Genomic DNA, 16960 nt, shown 5'->3' with positions numbered 1-16960 from the left:
TGGATTTTTATATAATGTTACTTTCTCTTTATAGTGTTTTCTATACAGCTGATCAAAGTAAAGTTAAAATGTGAAGAAAGACTGAACGAAACTCTTCCAAAATCTCTCAAACAAGATTTAGAACAAACTATAAGTTGCTTGCGATCACAGGTACAAATTTATTTACGATTTATCTGTGTGAAATTTTACAAAAATGTAAATTTTTATAAAATTTGGGTGCTAGTGAAGAATCCTTCCCCTACATTATCTGCTAATCCATATACCCACCAACTTCTAACAGTTTAACTGATAACCCCTAACCACCAACCTCTAACACTTTCCACCACCCTAATCTGTAACATACTCTTCACCGGTGCCAAAATTGAGGTTGTGTAAAATGTGAAAATGCCGCATATACAATATTTATGCATTACAGGTGAAGTCTTTGCAGCAGAGAGTAAATGTTTTAAGCGAAGACGCTGATTTTGATAACACACTTAACTCAACACGTTCGTCACTTCGATTGTAGAAACTTATTTTATATTTTACCGTAACAGCTCTACCAGAAATAGTGTGTTTGTAGTAGTGGAGGAAAAATATGACCTAAACGTAGCTTTAAAAATTTAAATGCTGCTGAAACAGTTAAAGGCCACAGCAACATTTTATCATCTTTAGGTGTATTGATTGTGACCATGTCATTTTGTGCCAAACGTTCAGGGTTGAATGGTTGCATGTATATTTCATTGTAAATATAATCATTGAATTTTACACAGAATATGATTTAGTTCGCTATTAATGTTATATGCTCAAATTTTTATCGTATGTGTTTGCAGTTTGTTCCAAAATATATATTATTTCTATGCTGTATTGTGTGGGGTCTCTGGCATTTTCAAGTTAGGGTATTTTGAGTCAGCTGCCAAATGGAAATCTGAAATCTTCATTACTATATAAACATAGCTTAGATACCTAAACCAAGCTAAACGTATGTTTATAGAATAAGATTATACGGAAATCTAACTATTTAGTATTTATTATATCGGTTGTGATAAGACACTTTAGTGTTTGATTATATTTAACTTCGTAGAAATCGTTCGACTCGAGACGTGCATCGTATTCACGTAATCAAAAGCGTTTACAATGCACGTCAGTATTAATAAATTGTACAGCAATAGCACAAAGTTGACGAAATAAATTCATCTTTTTAAAGCAAAAACGTTTGTGGGAGCATAGAAAGCCATCGCAATGGTGAGTTATTTGCTGTGAAATTTTATTTTGTGGTCAGTGTAGTGTAGTCCAATTGTTTATAAACCTGTTGTGGTTTTTTATATTTTCTGTTGAATGATTTTAAACTGTCTTTCAATTCTAAACAGCATGGACGTTTAAAAGTGAAAACAACTGCAGTACAAGAAGAAGAGAAAAGAATAAAACGACAGAAAAAATTGAAATTATTTCAAGGAGCACTCGCTGCTGCTTTTAAAAAGGTTTGGTTGTGTAACCTATTCTGTAGTTTTGGTATTTTGAAGTATTTCTGTGGTGTTTCGTTTTCTTATATTTTTTTATTAATTGCTAATATACATTGGCATGAAAATTTACCCAAAAATATGGTTGTACACTGCAAATCCAAAAGTTTTCTTATAAATATCCTCACTGTCATCATTCTAACATTTTGTGTCAAATTACTAAACTATAATATGTTATTATCCAGATACACAGCAAAGAATATGATCCAGAAGGACTTTATATTACACAGGAAATATTGGCTGCAAACTCTGATTACTATACCATCTGGAATTACAGAAAAAATGCATTTCTTCACTTTAAAAATACAAAGTAAATAGAATTTTTGTTTTGTTTACAAATTAAGTAAAGTGAAGTAGCAACACGAACATCTGTGTTATAACGACTGTAGTTTTCCCGGCATGGGAGTTACACTCAGCCAGTATGTAATGCAAACAATTGTTAACCATTAGGAAATAAAAAAATAAATATATATAAATGAAAAATATAAATATTCATATTTTAATAAATAAAACAAAACATTATGTCAGTCAAATTTGGTAGTGGGAAAAAAAATTAACAAAAAATAACAAAATTTCTTTAAAACTTGTTTAAAAACCTTTTACTCAACACTGTACAATGCTTTCAGTTAACGGTACAGCAGTAAAAGTATTTTGTGTGACCTTTATTTTTATTTCTAACAGAACATCTGATGAATTGCTGAAATGTTTTCAAGATGAACTAAGTTTTCTTCAAAACTGTTTGAAAAATAATCCAAAGTCATATAGTTGCTGGAACCAAAGGTGAGACTTTAAATTTTATATATGGGTACATGAGATTTTTCAATTTTTTTCTTATGTATACGCTGCAATACGTATACGATATACAAGATTTTTAATTTTTTCTCATGTGTACGAATGCACAGGAGTTCTCATTTTTCTTCATGTATTCGGATACAGACGATTTCTCATTTTTTATCATGTAAACTGTATCCTGCTTTTTTTTAATTGTAGGCCACTAAATTTTGATTAGGACTGTTTCAACAGATGTTTTGTCCTTCTAACAATGTCCGATCCAGACTGGAAAAAAGAACTTCAACTTTGTGATTTGTTTCTGCAGTTTGACGATAGAAATTGTAAGTTTTATAAAAATTGTTTATATATATATATATATATAATAAATTTTAATCAAAGGATAGTCAAATTTGATATTCTACAAATTATCAGTTATATAAATATTTTAGAATAAGTCTTGGGAGAATAAGTGCTAACTGTATTTATCTTACCCTACTTTATATCGTGCCTGAAGCAATGTAGTTACTTATCATTTGTTTTTTATTAATTTTTAAATTTTCCAAATTTTCCAGTCCATTGTTGGGATTACCGAAGATTTGTTGTGCAACACTCTGCAGTGCTGCCAGGTGAAGAAATCCAATTCACTCACAAGTTGATCGAGAACAACTTCTCAAACTATTCATCCTGGCATTATAGGAGCAAGTTGCTCCCTATCGAATGTCCGGATGCAAGTGATAAAAATCGGATCGGAGAGAAAATGTTGCTGGAAGGTAGGTGAAAATAGTATAAAGATTTTAAAAAAAAGAACAAACTCTGGACCCTAAAAAAATTATAACCTGGAAGCTCTAGTTTTGTAACTTGCGTATATAAAACATAAAAGCTAGGCTACTTAAGAAACAATAAACAGTACAAATCTCAGCAAATTATTTGTCCATACACTCTAAGTGGCCTTTTTGTTCCATGGTCAAGCCAGGACATTTTTAAAAGCTGTAACTTTATTGTTTTTAAACCATAGAATTCCTCGTTTGATTATGTGATTTTTGGTAACTGAATTATCTCGTGCTCTTACAGAATTGGAACTCGTACAAAATGCTTTCTTTACCGATCCTAACGATCAAAGTGCTTGGTTTTATCATCGATGGCTGTTAGGAAGAGGTGAGTATCGTATAACTCAAATATATCTAAGTTTTTATATTCTATTTACTAAGGGTAAGGTGAGACAAGCCATTGGATTTACACTAGAGTCGGCCCAATACCGAATGTAATGTTTAATTAATACTATAGTATAAGATAGACTATTTAAATAAATAAAATGATAAAATGTCATTGTATAGCATTGGAACATCATATTTTTAGAGAAGGTCAGTAAAATAACACCTGTTTTTAGATGTGTTTGTATTTTATTTAAAACTAAGTTACCAACAGGTGAAACAAAGCAGTCACTTCTCAGTCTTCATGTTTCACTTCTAGACAACAAACTTACTTGCACTTTAAGGAAGCCTGCTTCAGTAAGTTGTGTGTCTAATTTCAAAACTTACAATTTCATATTTTTTTAAATAGTTTTAAACTCTTACCAGCTGTATATTTGACCAAAGTTTAGGTCTAGTCCAAAGAATTTTGGTACTTCTGTATTGATATATTTCAATAACTTTTATTTGGATTTTCAATTTTTTTGTTTGAATATTGACTTTAAGTTTTATTTATGATCTTTTATATTTTCTCAGATAAAAGACTGTAGTCGTTTAAATGTTTATATAAACGATAATCCTCATGTTGTTGTGTGGAAAGGATGTAACCAAGGAAAATATCAACATGTATGGGTGAGTATTAGGTACATGTATGAATGGTACTATGGTACTTACATATATTTTACATTCGGTAAGATCCTACAGCAGTAAAAATACACTGTTGAAAAAAGTTTGAGATACTAGTGCCTAACTACTGAGCCACAGTGCAAACCATGGAGCAGTTAGTTTGTAATTTTAAAGAATTGTAAATGATGTAAAATTATTTTTTTCCAGTAAGTTTATTAAAAATAATTTCTTTTTAAAAATGATGCAAAATCATATTTTTTCCAGCAAAGTGATCTTCCTAAGAAAGATCTCTTTTCCGGAGAAAACAAAATCAAAGTTGAGTTCGGATCATCCGAGCTGATGGTTGAGATGACAGGACAGGACGAAGCGATCTCGTGCATCCAGACGAACACCGAGACCTTCCGTCAGTCGTCAAGCGACGCAAAATTATCCGTGCTCACTGAAGAACTCAAATCTTGCGAGGAATTAAACGACTTGGAGCCAGGAAACAAATGTAAGGATAATTTTGTTTATGTTTTTAAATAGGCGTACATCAACAGTGCATGAATAAGTCAGATATAAGAAACCTTAGAAATGTATATGGTTGTCATTAAGCAAATCAATCACACAGTTTTTGTAATTTTTAGTAATTTTCCTTTGCCTGATAATACTTCATGGGTATGTTAGCACACTGTATTTTGAAAATTTCATTGACCTTATCACTCAGGGGTTATGCTGACTCTGGTTCTTCTCATGCGAGCAATTGATCCCACCCATTATTCATCACAAGTACATGACACACTGCATGAGTTATGTACAGTTGATGGTATGAGACAATGCTATTATCAGGACCTGATGTCAAAGTTTGTGATAGAAGACCACATCGCTGCAGTTGATTTGCACCAGAGATGTATTGACCTACATGGCAAAGTATGCATTGTGTAATAATGTGTAATACTGTGTATTAATGGTTGCGTAATATTGTGTATGAGTCTGTTTTATCAGTTGTTTTATATACCAATTTTTTTCTTCTTTTTTTTCCCATAACAGACTTAATCATTTACGTTTTAATTTGAAACAAGTAAACAAGGGGTCTTACAGCGACATAATATTTAAGATATATGCATTGTGGGATGACTGGTTGTATAAAATTGAGTATGATCCTGGTTTAACAATTATTTTGTATATAGTTTAACTCTTCGTGTTGACTATTTGGGCATATTTTTTGGCCAAATGGACGTTTTTTCCATAACAGACTTGTTTTATGTTTCGATTTAAAAGAATTAAACAAGATGTCTTACGGTATGGCAGAGGAAACATTTTATTTTTTTTTACGAATGAAATTGTTATGTCCTGTAGCAAAAGTATCAGATTAATATTTATCATATTCAGAATTTGTTTACAACTTGTAGGCATTGACACGAGTTTGTCGGTTTGAGTTTTTCTCCACCATAACAAGTCTCAATCTTTCCCATAATCAGCTACATAGTCTCAACTCTCCCTTCAAACTTCTACACTGTTTACAGGTAAGAACATATTCAAGAAAAATCACCCAAAAAATAATCACCCACAAAGTAACACATATTTGTGGGTGTTTTTTTGTATGACTGTCAGTTTAGACTACAAACTAAATGTCATATACATAACCTGTAAATAATCTTTAACTTTGTCATCAATTTTCTAATATATTATAATACTCCTCATAAAAACTTGATGTAAATAAAAATCTATCACTTGTAGCGAGCACAAGTGAAAAATGTAAAATCCTATACTTACTAATACTTACATTTAACAATACTGTATGTAAAGTTTTAAGGTTTAATTCATTTGAATTTTTTTTAACTTAACTTTTTCTTGTATCTTGCAGAAACTTGATGTAAGTGAAAACGAAATTGTGGAAATCTCTGGTTTAAAGGATCTTACAAAACTTGTTTTATTAAACCTTGATTCGAACAGTGAGTAATTTAATCTATTGCTAATTTTATTTTTTTAAATGATCTAATTTAATGCATATATTTTTACTTTGCTAGAAATCTCATCATTGAAAACCTTAGAACCTGTGACCACATGCGCTGCTCTGCAGAAAATATCCGTAAAATCGAATCGAATTCCCTTGGAAGATATTGACTCACTTTTACAAATTCTACCCAATGTAGAAATAGTATATGAATCATAAATATAGCAAAATTGTATTATGTTGTGTTTGTTTTGTCCAGCACACTGTTTAAATAGGTAATCTTTAACCCTTTAACTGCTGCCTCTTTCAGATTTTTAACTTTTGACCAGGTCTCACCTAATTGGATTTTGCAACCAAACTATAGCAGTTAGAGCAAAACATGCTATAGAAAGTTGTCAAGTATGAAATTGTTTTCAACATTATATTTTTTTGATGACGTCATCAACCTTGCCTTAATGGTCATAAATGCGACTACGGCAGTTAAGGGGTTAACGTTAAAACAATTGCATGCTATTACTCCTTGTACTATCTCAGCGCAGTACGACTTCTGCGCATGTTTGTAGCACCGAACCATACTATACGAATTTAAACTTTGCAAATTTATATAAATCATGGCAATCTTAATCATAAGTAATTATTAGTAAAAGTTTTATGGCCCAGCTTTTTAACGACACACCAATATATGTCATTAAATTAAAAAAGTAGATGCAAAATACTATTTGATTTTTACACACATAAATAATGCTTTTTTATTCTGTTTATTCTATTTGCATATTGTACTGTGTCATATTTATGTAATTGTGGAAAAAAATTAATTTTACATGTGAACCTAAATACTTTCATATTCTGCAGAAATAATTATGTAAGTATTTAAGTGTAATAAGATAATATATTGTGGTTGGTGTTGGAGTCAAAACGATGGAGGAAAGAAATAATGCCGTGCTTATTGCCTCCCATCCCAATATACAGGTTAGTGAGTAAATGGTATTTTTTTAAATTCGTTTTTTTTAATTCATGTACTTTTAGTCATTATTTGTAAACAGTATTAAAATAAGAATGTTTTATTTGCTGTTTTATGGCTTAAAAAGTCATTACTACCAATAAATACCCATACTTAGAAATTATTAATTTATAGAAATTATTTGTGAACAGTTTTTAATAAGAATGTTATAATTGTTGTTTTACGACTTAAACGTCCCCACTGTACCAGTCTTTTCATATGTGTATGGGGTTTAGACCATAATTAGCCCACTACGTCTTTTGCAATTCTTAATAAATAAAATCTTTATTTCATCAGCCGGGTTCGATGTCCGTGGATGCCACCCACAAGCTAGCAATGTTGGCATCCCGTCGTTACCTCACTTTGATCGACCTTACGGAACCGAACCGAGTGATTGAAAGAGTTAATCTCCGTAATAAATGGGATGTTAGTCACGTCTTGTGGAATCCAACGACAGCAAACCAGAAATATTTTCTTACTACAGTAAGTAAGATAATATATACATATATTTTTAGTACAGGGTTTAGTACAAAAAAATGTTTGTAATTTTTTACGACTTTATTTTTATATAATTTTAAACCGTTTAGTTCATGAAAGAAGTTGACAGTATGATTAAAATGTTAACCGAGCACGAGGTGTTTGAAACATTGTACCCGTATTATAACGACTGCCACCATGCCAGCATAAATAAGTTTATAATAATTTTTTTTATAACCTTTCTTATCCAGTACAACCAGTGGACCGACCTGTGGCAATATGAGGAAAATTCTTGCAAGAAATTGGCAACACTGCAAGGTCACATGAGGTCAATCAGTGATGCCGACTGGTCGTTTACTGAGCCCAATATATTGGCAACATGCTCGTTGGATGGTTATATATACGTGTGGGATATGAGAGAAACTAAACGATGTAAACTTTGCACTTCAAGTGTGGGTAAGAAAAGCATGATACAATTGAAATATAAATGAATTTAAAACAAAGAAATAAATGTTTTGATGGCTTTAGCATAAAAAATTACAAAAATAATGTAGCTAAGAAAAGCCTGATAAAAAGGCACTAGTAAAAAATTGTTATAAAACCGTATTCTCACCATTGCCATAAATCGTTGTTAATTGGTTAAAACACAGGCACATGTTTGGATATTGTGTGCAAAAGGTGTCCCATCTTCCCCACCCTGTTATATACCATATAATATTATATTTAAAAATTTTATCGTCAGAAAAATTTTATATTTAGTTGGTGCAAGTCAAGTAAAATGGAACCGATTGAATCCATATTGTTTCGCTTCTTCCCATGATGGGAATATTCGAATATGGGATTCCAGGGTAAGATATTATGATTGTTTTGTAAAAGCCAGTGATTTTAATATTTTTGCACTAGTAAGACAATAAAAATTTAAAAATATTGACTAATTGTGATCAAAACATAAATAAATCACTCACAAAGTTACATATGCGAGTATGCACCACAAGGTTTATTAATTAGGGCACCCGTGTTATAACAACTGTCGTCGCCCCACCATGGAAGGTTAAAGTTACATACCAACCCAGTGGTCACTAATTGGTTGTGTAAATTGTAAGCCATATATTAGGAAAACACACCAAAGATAAAAGTAACATAAGTTAGGTACATGGTAACTCGTAAACGGGCGCCAGGTGAACCCCTGTGTAATTACAACTGTTGTTCTCCAGGTTTAAAGCAAGTTACATTCACTCATTCCTTTTATATTTTACAGAACTGTAAAATAGCGGTCCAGCACATCACTGCCCACCTCTCTAAGATCTATTCCCTGGATTGGAGCAGATCAGAGGAGCACATGCTGTCTTCCTCGAGCCAAGATTCCAACATTCGCTTCTGGAACACAAGAGAGGAACCCCGGTCACCAGAGGAAACTATCAACGTGGGGAAACCGGTGTGGAAAGCAAAATACACGGTGAGTGAAAAAAAAATAAAGACAATGTTATGCTTCTATATTTTATCAAATGACTTTTTTGTTGTTTCAGCCATTTGGAAACGGAATCCTTTCAACAGGGATTGTTAATTTCCGCGAGACTCCGATTTCTTTGTGGAGTTTAGAGGAAACAAGTCAGCCTGTCATCACTTATACAGGGCACACTGATGTTGTGTTGCATGCTCACTGGAGGAAATGCAATGAAGTTCAAAATGGTGATTTAAAACTGATTTTTAGATTTATTTTAGACTTCAAAGTTTTTAAATTTACTTTTAAACTATTTTTTTTAATATTATTCTGCTAATTCTTAGATTGATAAAAAATTATGAGGAGTTTAACTGTAGGTTTTCGTAATATGTCCAAATAAATAAAATCAGTTCAATAAATAAAAAGGCAATCATAAATAGTAAAACCTGAATTAACATTTTGTAGCTTAGGAATTCTGGGTGTTGGGGTAATGGGCCACCTCGCAGCTAGGCCTCTCAAATAAATGGATCGCATAAACCAACAAAATATATCTTAGCCAAAACAGTCAAGAAAATTCAGATTTCTAAATTACTCTCATATTCCTTAACAGACCAGAATTGGCAGCTAGTCACATGGTCTAAAGACCAAACGCTTCGACTGTGGCCCATGACGTCAGCAGATTTGCTTGAGAAGAATTATGATGAGTCACGATTGTCATCCAACCCCCTTGTATACAACTTACCTTCTACCACTTTACCAAATTTAGGTAAAAAAATTTTTTTTTTTTGTAAAAATTGATTGTTTTTTGGTTTTGTGAATATTTTTTTTTATTTGTAAAAAAATATTGTTTTTTGGTTTTCTAAAAATTTACTGCTTCGGATAATTATAAATAGAATAGGCAATGACAGTTGTATTGTGTATTGTTTCATATACCACATGCCATCTTAAGAGTTATTACTTTTTATTAACATAGGTGTTTTATTTAATACAGCTTTATTTACTTACTTAAATTACTTAAATGAAACCTTAGTGAAAAAATCCAAAAAAAACAATCGCACACAAAGTTATATAACTGTGGGTACAACAGAACACCCTTGATATAACAAAAATCAGAATAAATCAGTTCCACTCACTCATCAAACATTTTAATTATTCCTTCAGATGTTGAACCAACTGATCCTGCATCCTCTGCATCCGGGAGTAGTGTCCAGAGCAAAGAGGAGGACCTGCATGATGCATCGGGATTCACTCCACCGACCATGAATATGATAAAAAGAACAAAAACCAACTCCATCGATTTAACTTCTTCCCACAACTTAGAGCAAGAGTTTAAAATGTTGAACAGCCAACTTCCTAACTTGAGAATGAAACATGTGAGACATTTTTTTAAAATAAAACTAGTTTTTCTCAAATTTTTCCTTATTTGTTCCCATTTTTCCAACTTTATTTTCATTTTTCCTAAAAAATTTAGACACATTAATATGAAAGTGAGGCAATTAAAAGTACATCAATTTTGTAAAAAATATGATAACATCTGAACTGATAAGGTCTATATATATATTTTTTTTTTTTTTAAATTATCTCATTTAACCAATACATAAGAGAGCAAGTATACAGGTAACAATATTTTTATCAACTTTTATTAAGTATTATTTTTTTTAAATATTTTAAAAATGTTTTTTCTTTTTATATAGGCTAGAAAACGAAAACAATCACCGCAAAAAATATTAATAAAATGCTTTTGTTTTTTTAACAGTTAGACATTCAAGGTCGCAAGAGTTTGTTGTCGTTACGCACCACGACCCACTACACTGACATACACATCATGTTTCCTGATGCTTACCCTAATAATGAAGCTCCTATATTTAATATAAAGCAGTCCAACATGGAACAACATGAGATTCTAAATGTTACATCGGTAGGAATTTAAAAGTTGTCGTTTTTTTAGGTTAAATATAAGTGTTTGGTTATATACACATTTTGTGTGATTTTTATGTTGTATTAATTTTTATTACAAATTCTGACTGAATGTAACTTATGCAATTTAAATCGTTGAGTTATAACAAATGTGTTCCGTTTCGTACATCACGTGTCAGCTAACGAGTTACCATGTTTGTGTGTTGTTTTTCGACTGTTATTGATGAATGACAATTTAGACAGTTCATTAGTGTTCGCTAGATTGAACTGATTACGGTTAGGTGTCTTGCTAAAAAACACACATGTTCACAATGTTAACAGCTGTGACTTTATGCAGAATCTGCAAGAAACAGCTCAAACTTATGTAAAAACCGGTCGAAACTGCTTAGAACCGTGCATGCGACAATTAATTGCACAGATGAGTAGAATGTCGGTAAGTAATCATGAACCTTAACAAATTAGTAATTTTATATGTGAACTGATCAAAATTCAAAATAAAACAATATCATAATTTAGTTTATTTTTAATCTACAATAAATTGAATTATGGTTTTATAGTTTAAAACAAAGAATATATTCATTTAAAATGAAAATAACAAGTATATATATATATATATATACTTACAAAAGCGCACTCATTGTAATATTCAATGCCTAAAGTATATAACTTTGCGGTAAAGGGCCAACTCTAGCGAAAATTCCCTGCGTGCTTACTGCGTTGTGGAAAATCACTCATAGAACATAAATATCCATTACCCCTATACCTAATAGCGCATTCCATATATTTATACCAAATTTTAAGATGTGATTTCGGATTTTATTTTTTTTTCTTTTATTGCAGTATATGTCAGATTGTGATGCAGAAGAATTAGGCATCAACTTTCCGAGTCCATTCCCTTCACGATCGAGGCAATACAGTTTGTTCAACGACCTCAAAAATGTTCCTTTTCCTCGTACAACTGGTGCTAGGTCAGAAGTTCGTTTGTTTTTTGTGAAAGTTTCAATTTGTTGGTGCCCTCCTATATTTTTACCTGGAAACTGAAAATATCATTTAGAAATTAAACTGGCAACTTTTACATGAATGAATGACACTCATTAATCCTTTTAATTGCAATGCAGGTTTAATCAGTCAGGATTACTTGTTGTTTTTATGCGGCCAACTTACGTGAAAGGTTACCAATCCATGAACGAGAAAACTCCAAGGTGAAAAGCGATTTCTAAACTTTGTTTGTGCTAAATACAGTTTTGATTACAATATTACAGACTGTTTGCATGTAAGCAGTGAATTGCCTTTTTTTTATTTTATGCATTAAAGTTTTTTAGTTTATGCATTAAATTCCTAAAAGAAATCTAATAACTCTCTAAAAGTTGTTTCATGGAAACATCAATTTAATAAAAACGACTTAAATTTTTTGCTTTAGTCATACATTAAATTCTCAAATAATAATATACTTTAATTAAACTAATTATACCCCCAAAAAAACAAATTTTCCTTTAGATCCTTCATGGGTTTATTTCACCATCGTAACTCAGCTCCTGTGTTATCGGTTACGGGGTTTCCCCGTCATATACCTTCATCATTAAGTCACATGACACCCAGGTTAAACCCTGCTCCATGGCCGGATCTTTCTGTTAGCTCATATTATTACAAAGAAAAAGTAAGGTTTACTAGCCTATGTTTTCTTTAATAATTTTTATTCAAACTTCTGTTTAATACTTTTTAATCAATAAATGTTGATTAAATGAGTTTTAACTAAATGTCATACCCAGAGGCCATGTCGAAAGTCCCTTAAGTTTTTGTACAACCCGAGCGTGGGATCATCACCAAAGGAATCATCCATACCCACCACAAATGATATAAAACACACACGTATGCAGCAAGTAGCTGGCATGGTATCCATAGTTAACGTGACAAGTATATTGCCCATCAGCAAAACTTTAGCAATGAAATATGTAATGTAAGTAAAATTACACTTCTTATATATTATATGATGCTATGCATGTTATAAATTCAAAATGGTTCTCTTGAAATAAAACTTAATAAAAGCAAACACTGCTGTTGGTGGTTAAATTAAATAACACACATGGTCACAATGATTGTGATGATGAGCCTTGAACCCAGTGTCTTCTGGCCATTCATATATAACACTTTTTTTTGATACTTTTTTTTATAGCATGTTTAATATGTTGAACCTAAAATTTGATAAAAAAATTATGTTAGAAAATTTATGTTAAATTATATACTTCAGACCCCACAACAGCTATGCAGAAGCATGCAGGGTAAACATGAAGAATGCTTCATCTGAAAGTATGCAGGATTTGGTTCAGGTAAGTTTGACTGTAAGTTGCACATAAAATATGTTTTAATTTATTTGAATGAGTAAATAAAACCTAAGAAATGAAAGGACAAGTCGCAATTTAGCAAAAAATACATTACATCTCAGTTATAATCATAGTTAAGTTTAAAATATTGTCAAAGTTTCACATAGCTACCACAACCTCACATTTAACTTCTGATAATTAATTAATATACATACATTACATTACAGTCACTAAAAATCCAAAAAATATTTACCCACAAAGTTACCTACGTGGTTAACTAGGAACTGGTAAGCGGCACGAGGTGTATGAAACAGAACACCTGTGGTACAAGTGTCGTTACCCCGCCACGCAAAAATAAAAAAAATATTTTTTTAACTAAAATAAATACCTTACTTTTACAGTTATGGTCCTACCTCTCAGTACTACCAAGTCCTACCAGATTACCTCCTACTTCAGATAAATTTAATGAGTTTTCTAAACCTTCATTTGCTGAGCATCCTACTGGAGCAAAACTGCTGCTAAGAGTGTATGTTATGTATTTATACAACTTGTTCCAGTTTTACGTCATTTTATCACGTTTTTTCATGTTTTTCTCAAATTTATCTTTTTTTGTAAATACTTTTTAATTTTAATTTTAAGAACACCTATGTTTTATTAACAGTTCTTGTCTCTTTGTTGGCCTTTTGTGTTTTATTAATTTTTAGATTGATTTGATGAATTTTCCATTTAATTTTTTGCATTTTAATTTAATTTTTTTTTCACAGGTTCAAGCATTATGAGAAGTTATTTGACGTACAAACACTAGCAATGCTTGCGTGTACCTTTGTCCCAGATACTGAGGAACATACAACAAAACAAGCCTCCCCACGGAAACAACTGAAGCCTTCTTCCTCTTACAGCTCATTTGATGTATGAATGAAATAATGTAACTTGATTTACCTTTGTATGGTAGACAATAACAGTTTTGTTAACACAGGTGTTATGTTTCAACACCTCGCGCCCGCTTGCGAGTTACCACGTATGTGACTTGGTGGGTGAAAAAAAAATTCCCAGATTTAAAAAATAAAAATTTCCAAACAGCTTATTGAAAGAAATGGGTAGTACAATTTTTATTAGAAAACATAAATGAGCCAATTTCTGCTTGTATTTTCCACAGGTATTTGATACCGGTGGCCATCTGCACAAAAGTGCGAGCGAAACAAAGTTTTCTGATTTACCTTCATTTATTAAATCAATTGCTCGATCACCCCCTACATCAGGTACTACATTATAAACTTAAAATATGTAAAAAAATAGTTATTTGTAAAGATACATTTGTGGTAAAAAAAACAAAAAAAACAGCTATGTTGTAACGATAGTCGTTGTCCCGCCACACGTTACATTTTATTTATTTAATGTAAACAATTTTTACAGAAACTTTTCTTAAATCAAGCATTGGTAGAAGTCGTGAAGAATCACCAGTTGATGATTACAGGTTCGTGGAGCAACCACTGCTTGACATTGCACCTTCTGTTCATGAGCATTGGATGGTTAATTCAAGGTATGAATGGATGAATGTAACTTGCTTAATTTCGCATGGCCACGGCCAGTATCCCGTTAAACAACAGTCGTTCTATCACGAGTGTTTATACACCTTGTGCCAGCTTACGAGTTACCATATATATTACTTTGTGGGTGCTTGTTTTTTCGGATTTTTATGTATGGGCAACTTATTAGTGACCACTGTATTGAAGCAATTGCCGTTAAGTGTCTTGCCCATGGACACATACGCACACAATGGTAGCAGTGACTCTTAATTATTCTTGATTTGAATAGTTTACCAAAATACCAACTGTGCAGAATATAGAGTGGAAAAAACGAAGTTATTGTGCAATTTTAAACTTTTAATGCATCAAAGAACAGATTTTAAATATTTTTCTGTCCGTGTGAATTAAAAGTCCCAACTTTACAAATCTCAAACTAAGTAATTTAAAGCATTTTGTTTAATTTTCTTTTTTTGAGTTTAACAGTGGTATTACTTTTTTAGACTGTTGCTACCTGAAGTACAAGCCCGTTGTAACGATTACATATCAAGATATGCAGACCTCTTGCACTCTTGGAAGATGGATTCAAAACGTGCAGAGACTTGTAAATATATTCGTAAAATTCAAGCTGTACCTCCTGGTAAGTTGTACTATCTTCATACTGCATGCTATTTATGTATTGTTACATCGTATCAAGTGCGGTAGCACAGTTGGTTATTGCCCCCGCTTATAACCAAAAGGTTATGGGTACAAGGCTTGTCGCCGGTGCCATAGTTGGCATAGGTGTCCTTGGGCAAGACATGTTCGTTGCTATTATTTTTGACAACCCATTTCTGACTACTGGAATGTCAAAAATGTCGGTCATACTAAAAAAAAAAACACAACCACATATACCAAGTTACATACGTGGTTACCCGTAAGCATACACAAGTTGTATGAAATAAGGAAACTCTGTTATAACAACTGTTTAAAAAGGAAATAAAACTAATATTTCTTCAATATACATTTCTGTGTTAAGATACAAAGACAACAACGCATAACAAAATTAAGAAACAGAAAAAAACGTGTGTGATTTGTAAGCTTCCTCTTACCGTGAGTACATTGATGTTTTGGAACATTTTAATCTAATTTGTTTGCCTTTTCATATTTTATTAACTTTATTTGACTCTTTGAATACAGTAGCGAAGATTTAAAAATATTTAAAATGAAAAAACAGGATTCAGCAGAAAAAACAACAGTTTTTAAAATGTGTTTACAGTTAAAAACATATTTACATTTAATTGTAAGAAAATAAGAGTGTTAAAATTTATTTTACATTTTTGCAGAAAACGGCGGTGCAATGCATAAAGTGTGGGCATGGGTCGCACCAACATCATCTAAAAACTTGGTTTGAATCTCGAAGCACTTGCCCGATATGTGACTGTGATTGTTTCGATAATATTTATTAGTTTCATTTTCTGACCTATTTCTTTGTTCTTTTATCTTTTCTCATCACGGAAAAAAACACTGAAGAGATATCAAATCAATCCATTTTTCTTAAATTTTTAGTAAACCTGTAATTGACGCAATCTACCTGTTATGTCGAGACTGCGAAAATATTTTAATATTTTATTACAACATTATGAAAATGAATCAACATTTTTGAAAACAAAGTCATGTTTTGGAAAGACAGCTGTAATGCACAGACTTTTTGTGAGGCTTCAATTTTTGAGGTTCAAATTTTAGTTAGGGGTAGGTAATTTGTTTTGGTTTGTTATATGTAAAATAACTTTTTTTTTAATAAGAAACATAAAAAGCTAATTTATACGAAAGCCCTTGATCTGCTAGGCGGCAATCAAAACCTAGAAGAGAAAAACTAGTTTCAAATGCTACCTTTGTTTTCAAGGTTAGTAGGCCTATCGTTTAATTTATTAAAATATCTGTCCAAGTTTATGACATCCCGGTATATAGGTGGTACGTCTTATAGAAATTCGTTGTCATGCAAAAAGAGATTAAAACCGGCGATGTGGTACAGTTGGTAAGCGCGCATGATCCAAATGTTTGAACTCAAGGCTCGTCGCTGCTACTATTGTGGGCGTATGTCTTTGGACAAGACACTTAACGACAGTTGCTCCAACCAGGTCAGAGTGTACGAAGCAGAAAAGCCACGTAATAACCACTGTCTGTTTATTTCTTTTAATACAGAACAGCATTTTTAATTACCGTGATAAAAAAAGTATGATATTCGGTATTATGGTAAAAACGCATTTTATATGGGGTGA

General features: G+C 31.9%; 3 protein-coding genes across 3 annotated transcripts in view; all 3 read left to right on the top strand.

Annotated features, from left to right (window-relative positions):
* LOC100182612 (centrosomal protein of 112 kDa) overlaps window positions 1-844 on the top strand; it is an 8798-nt gene extending 7954 nt beyond the window's left edge. Inside the window, exons 23-24 of the mRNA XM_018811121.2 lie at window positions 49-150; window positions 416-844. Coding sequence (XP_018666666.1) covers window positions 49-150; window positions 416-508 — 195 coding nt within the window. The 3' untranslated portion in view covers window positions 509-844. The remainder of the gene's footprint in view (window positions 1-48; window positions 151-415) is intronic.
* Window positions 845-924: 80 nt separating this feature from the next.
* Window positions 925-6875, top strand: LOC100182669 (geranylgeranyl transferase type-2 subunit alpha). The gene is made up of 14 exons (XM_002128799.5): window positions 925-1224; window positions 1350-1460; window positions 1685-1809; window positions 2181-2279; window positions 2523-2611; window positions 2843-3040; window positions 3342-3425; window positions 3696-3778; window positions 3995-4090; window positions 4349-4577; window positions 4791-4993; window positions 5476-5589; window positions 5931-6018; window positions 6094-6875. Exons 1-14 carry the CDS (start codon window positions 1222-1224, stop codon window positions 6237-6239), a joined length of 1668 nt encoding a protein of 555 aa, XP_002128835.1. The 5' UTR covers window positions 925-1221; the 3' UTR covers window positions 6240-6875.
* Window positions 6876-6883: 8 nt separating this feature from the next.
* ci-zf(ring)-3 (zinc finger protein LOC723798) lies at window positions 6884-16331 on the top strand. The gene is given in 22 exon segments (NM_001044357.1): window positions 6884-6989; window positions 7318-7503; window positions 7749-7953; window positions 8257-8345; window positions 8756-8953; window positions 9024-9186; window positions 9549-9704; window positions 10100-10311; window positions 10695-10856; window positions 11193-11288; window positions 11696-11823; window positions 11974-12057; window positions 12353-12512; window positions 12625-12812; window positions 13104-13182; window positions 13578-13702; window positions 13941-14085; window positions 14333-14435; window positions 14590-14716; window positions 15203-15339; window positions 15718-15791; window positions 16025-16331. Coding segments are annotated over 22 exon segments (2991 nt in total). The 5' UTR covers window positions 6884-6938; the 3' UTR covers window positions 16148-16331.
* The last annotated feature ends 629 nt before the right edge of the window (window positions 16332-16960 follow it).

This window comes from Ciona intestinalis, chromosome 3, assembly GCF_000224145.3.
Source record: "Ciona intestinalis chromosome 3, KH, whole genome shotgun sequence".
NCBI lineage: Eukaryota > Metazoa > Chordata > Ascidiacea > Phlebobranchia > Cionidae > Ciona > Ciona intestinalis.
The sequence above is the reverse complement of the archived record's forward strand: the minus strand, read 5'-3'. Positions and strand labels throughout refer to the sequence as shown.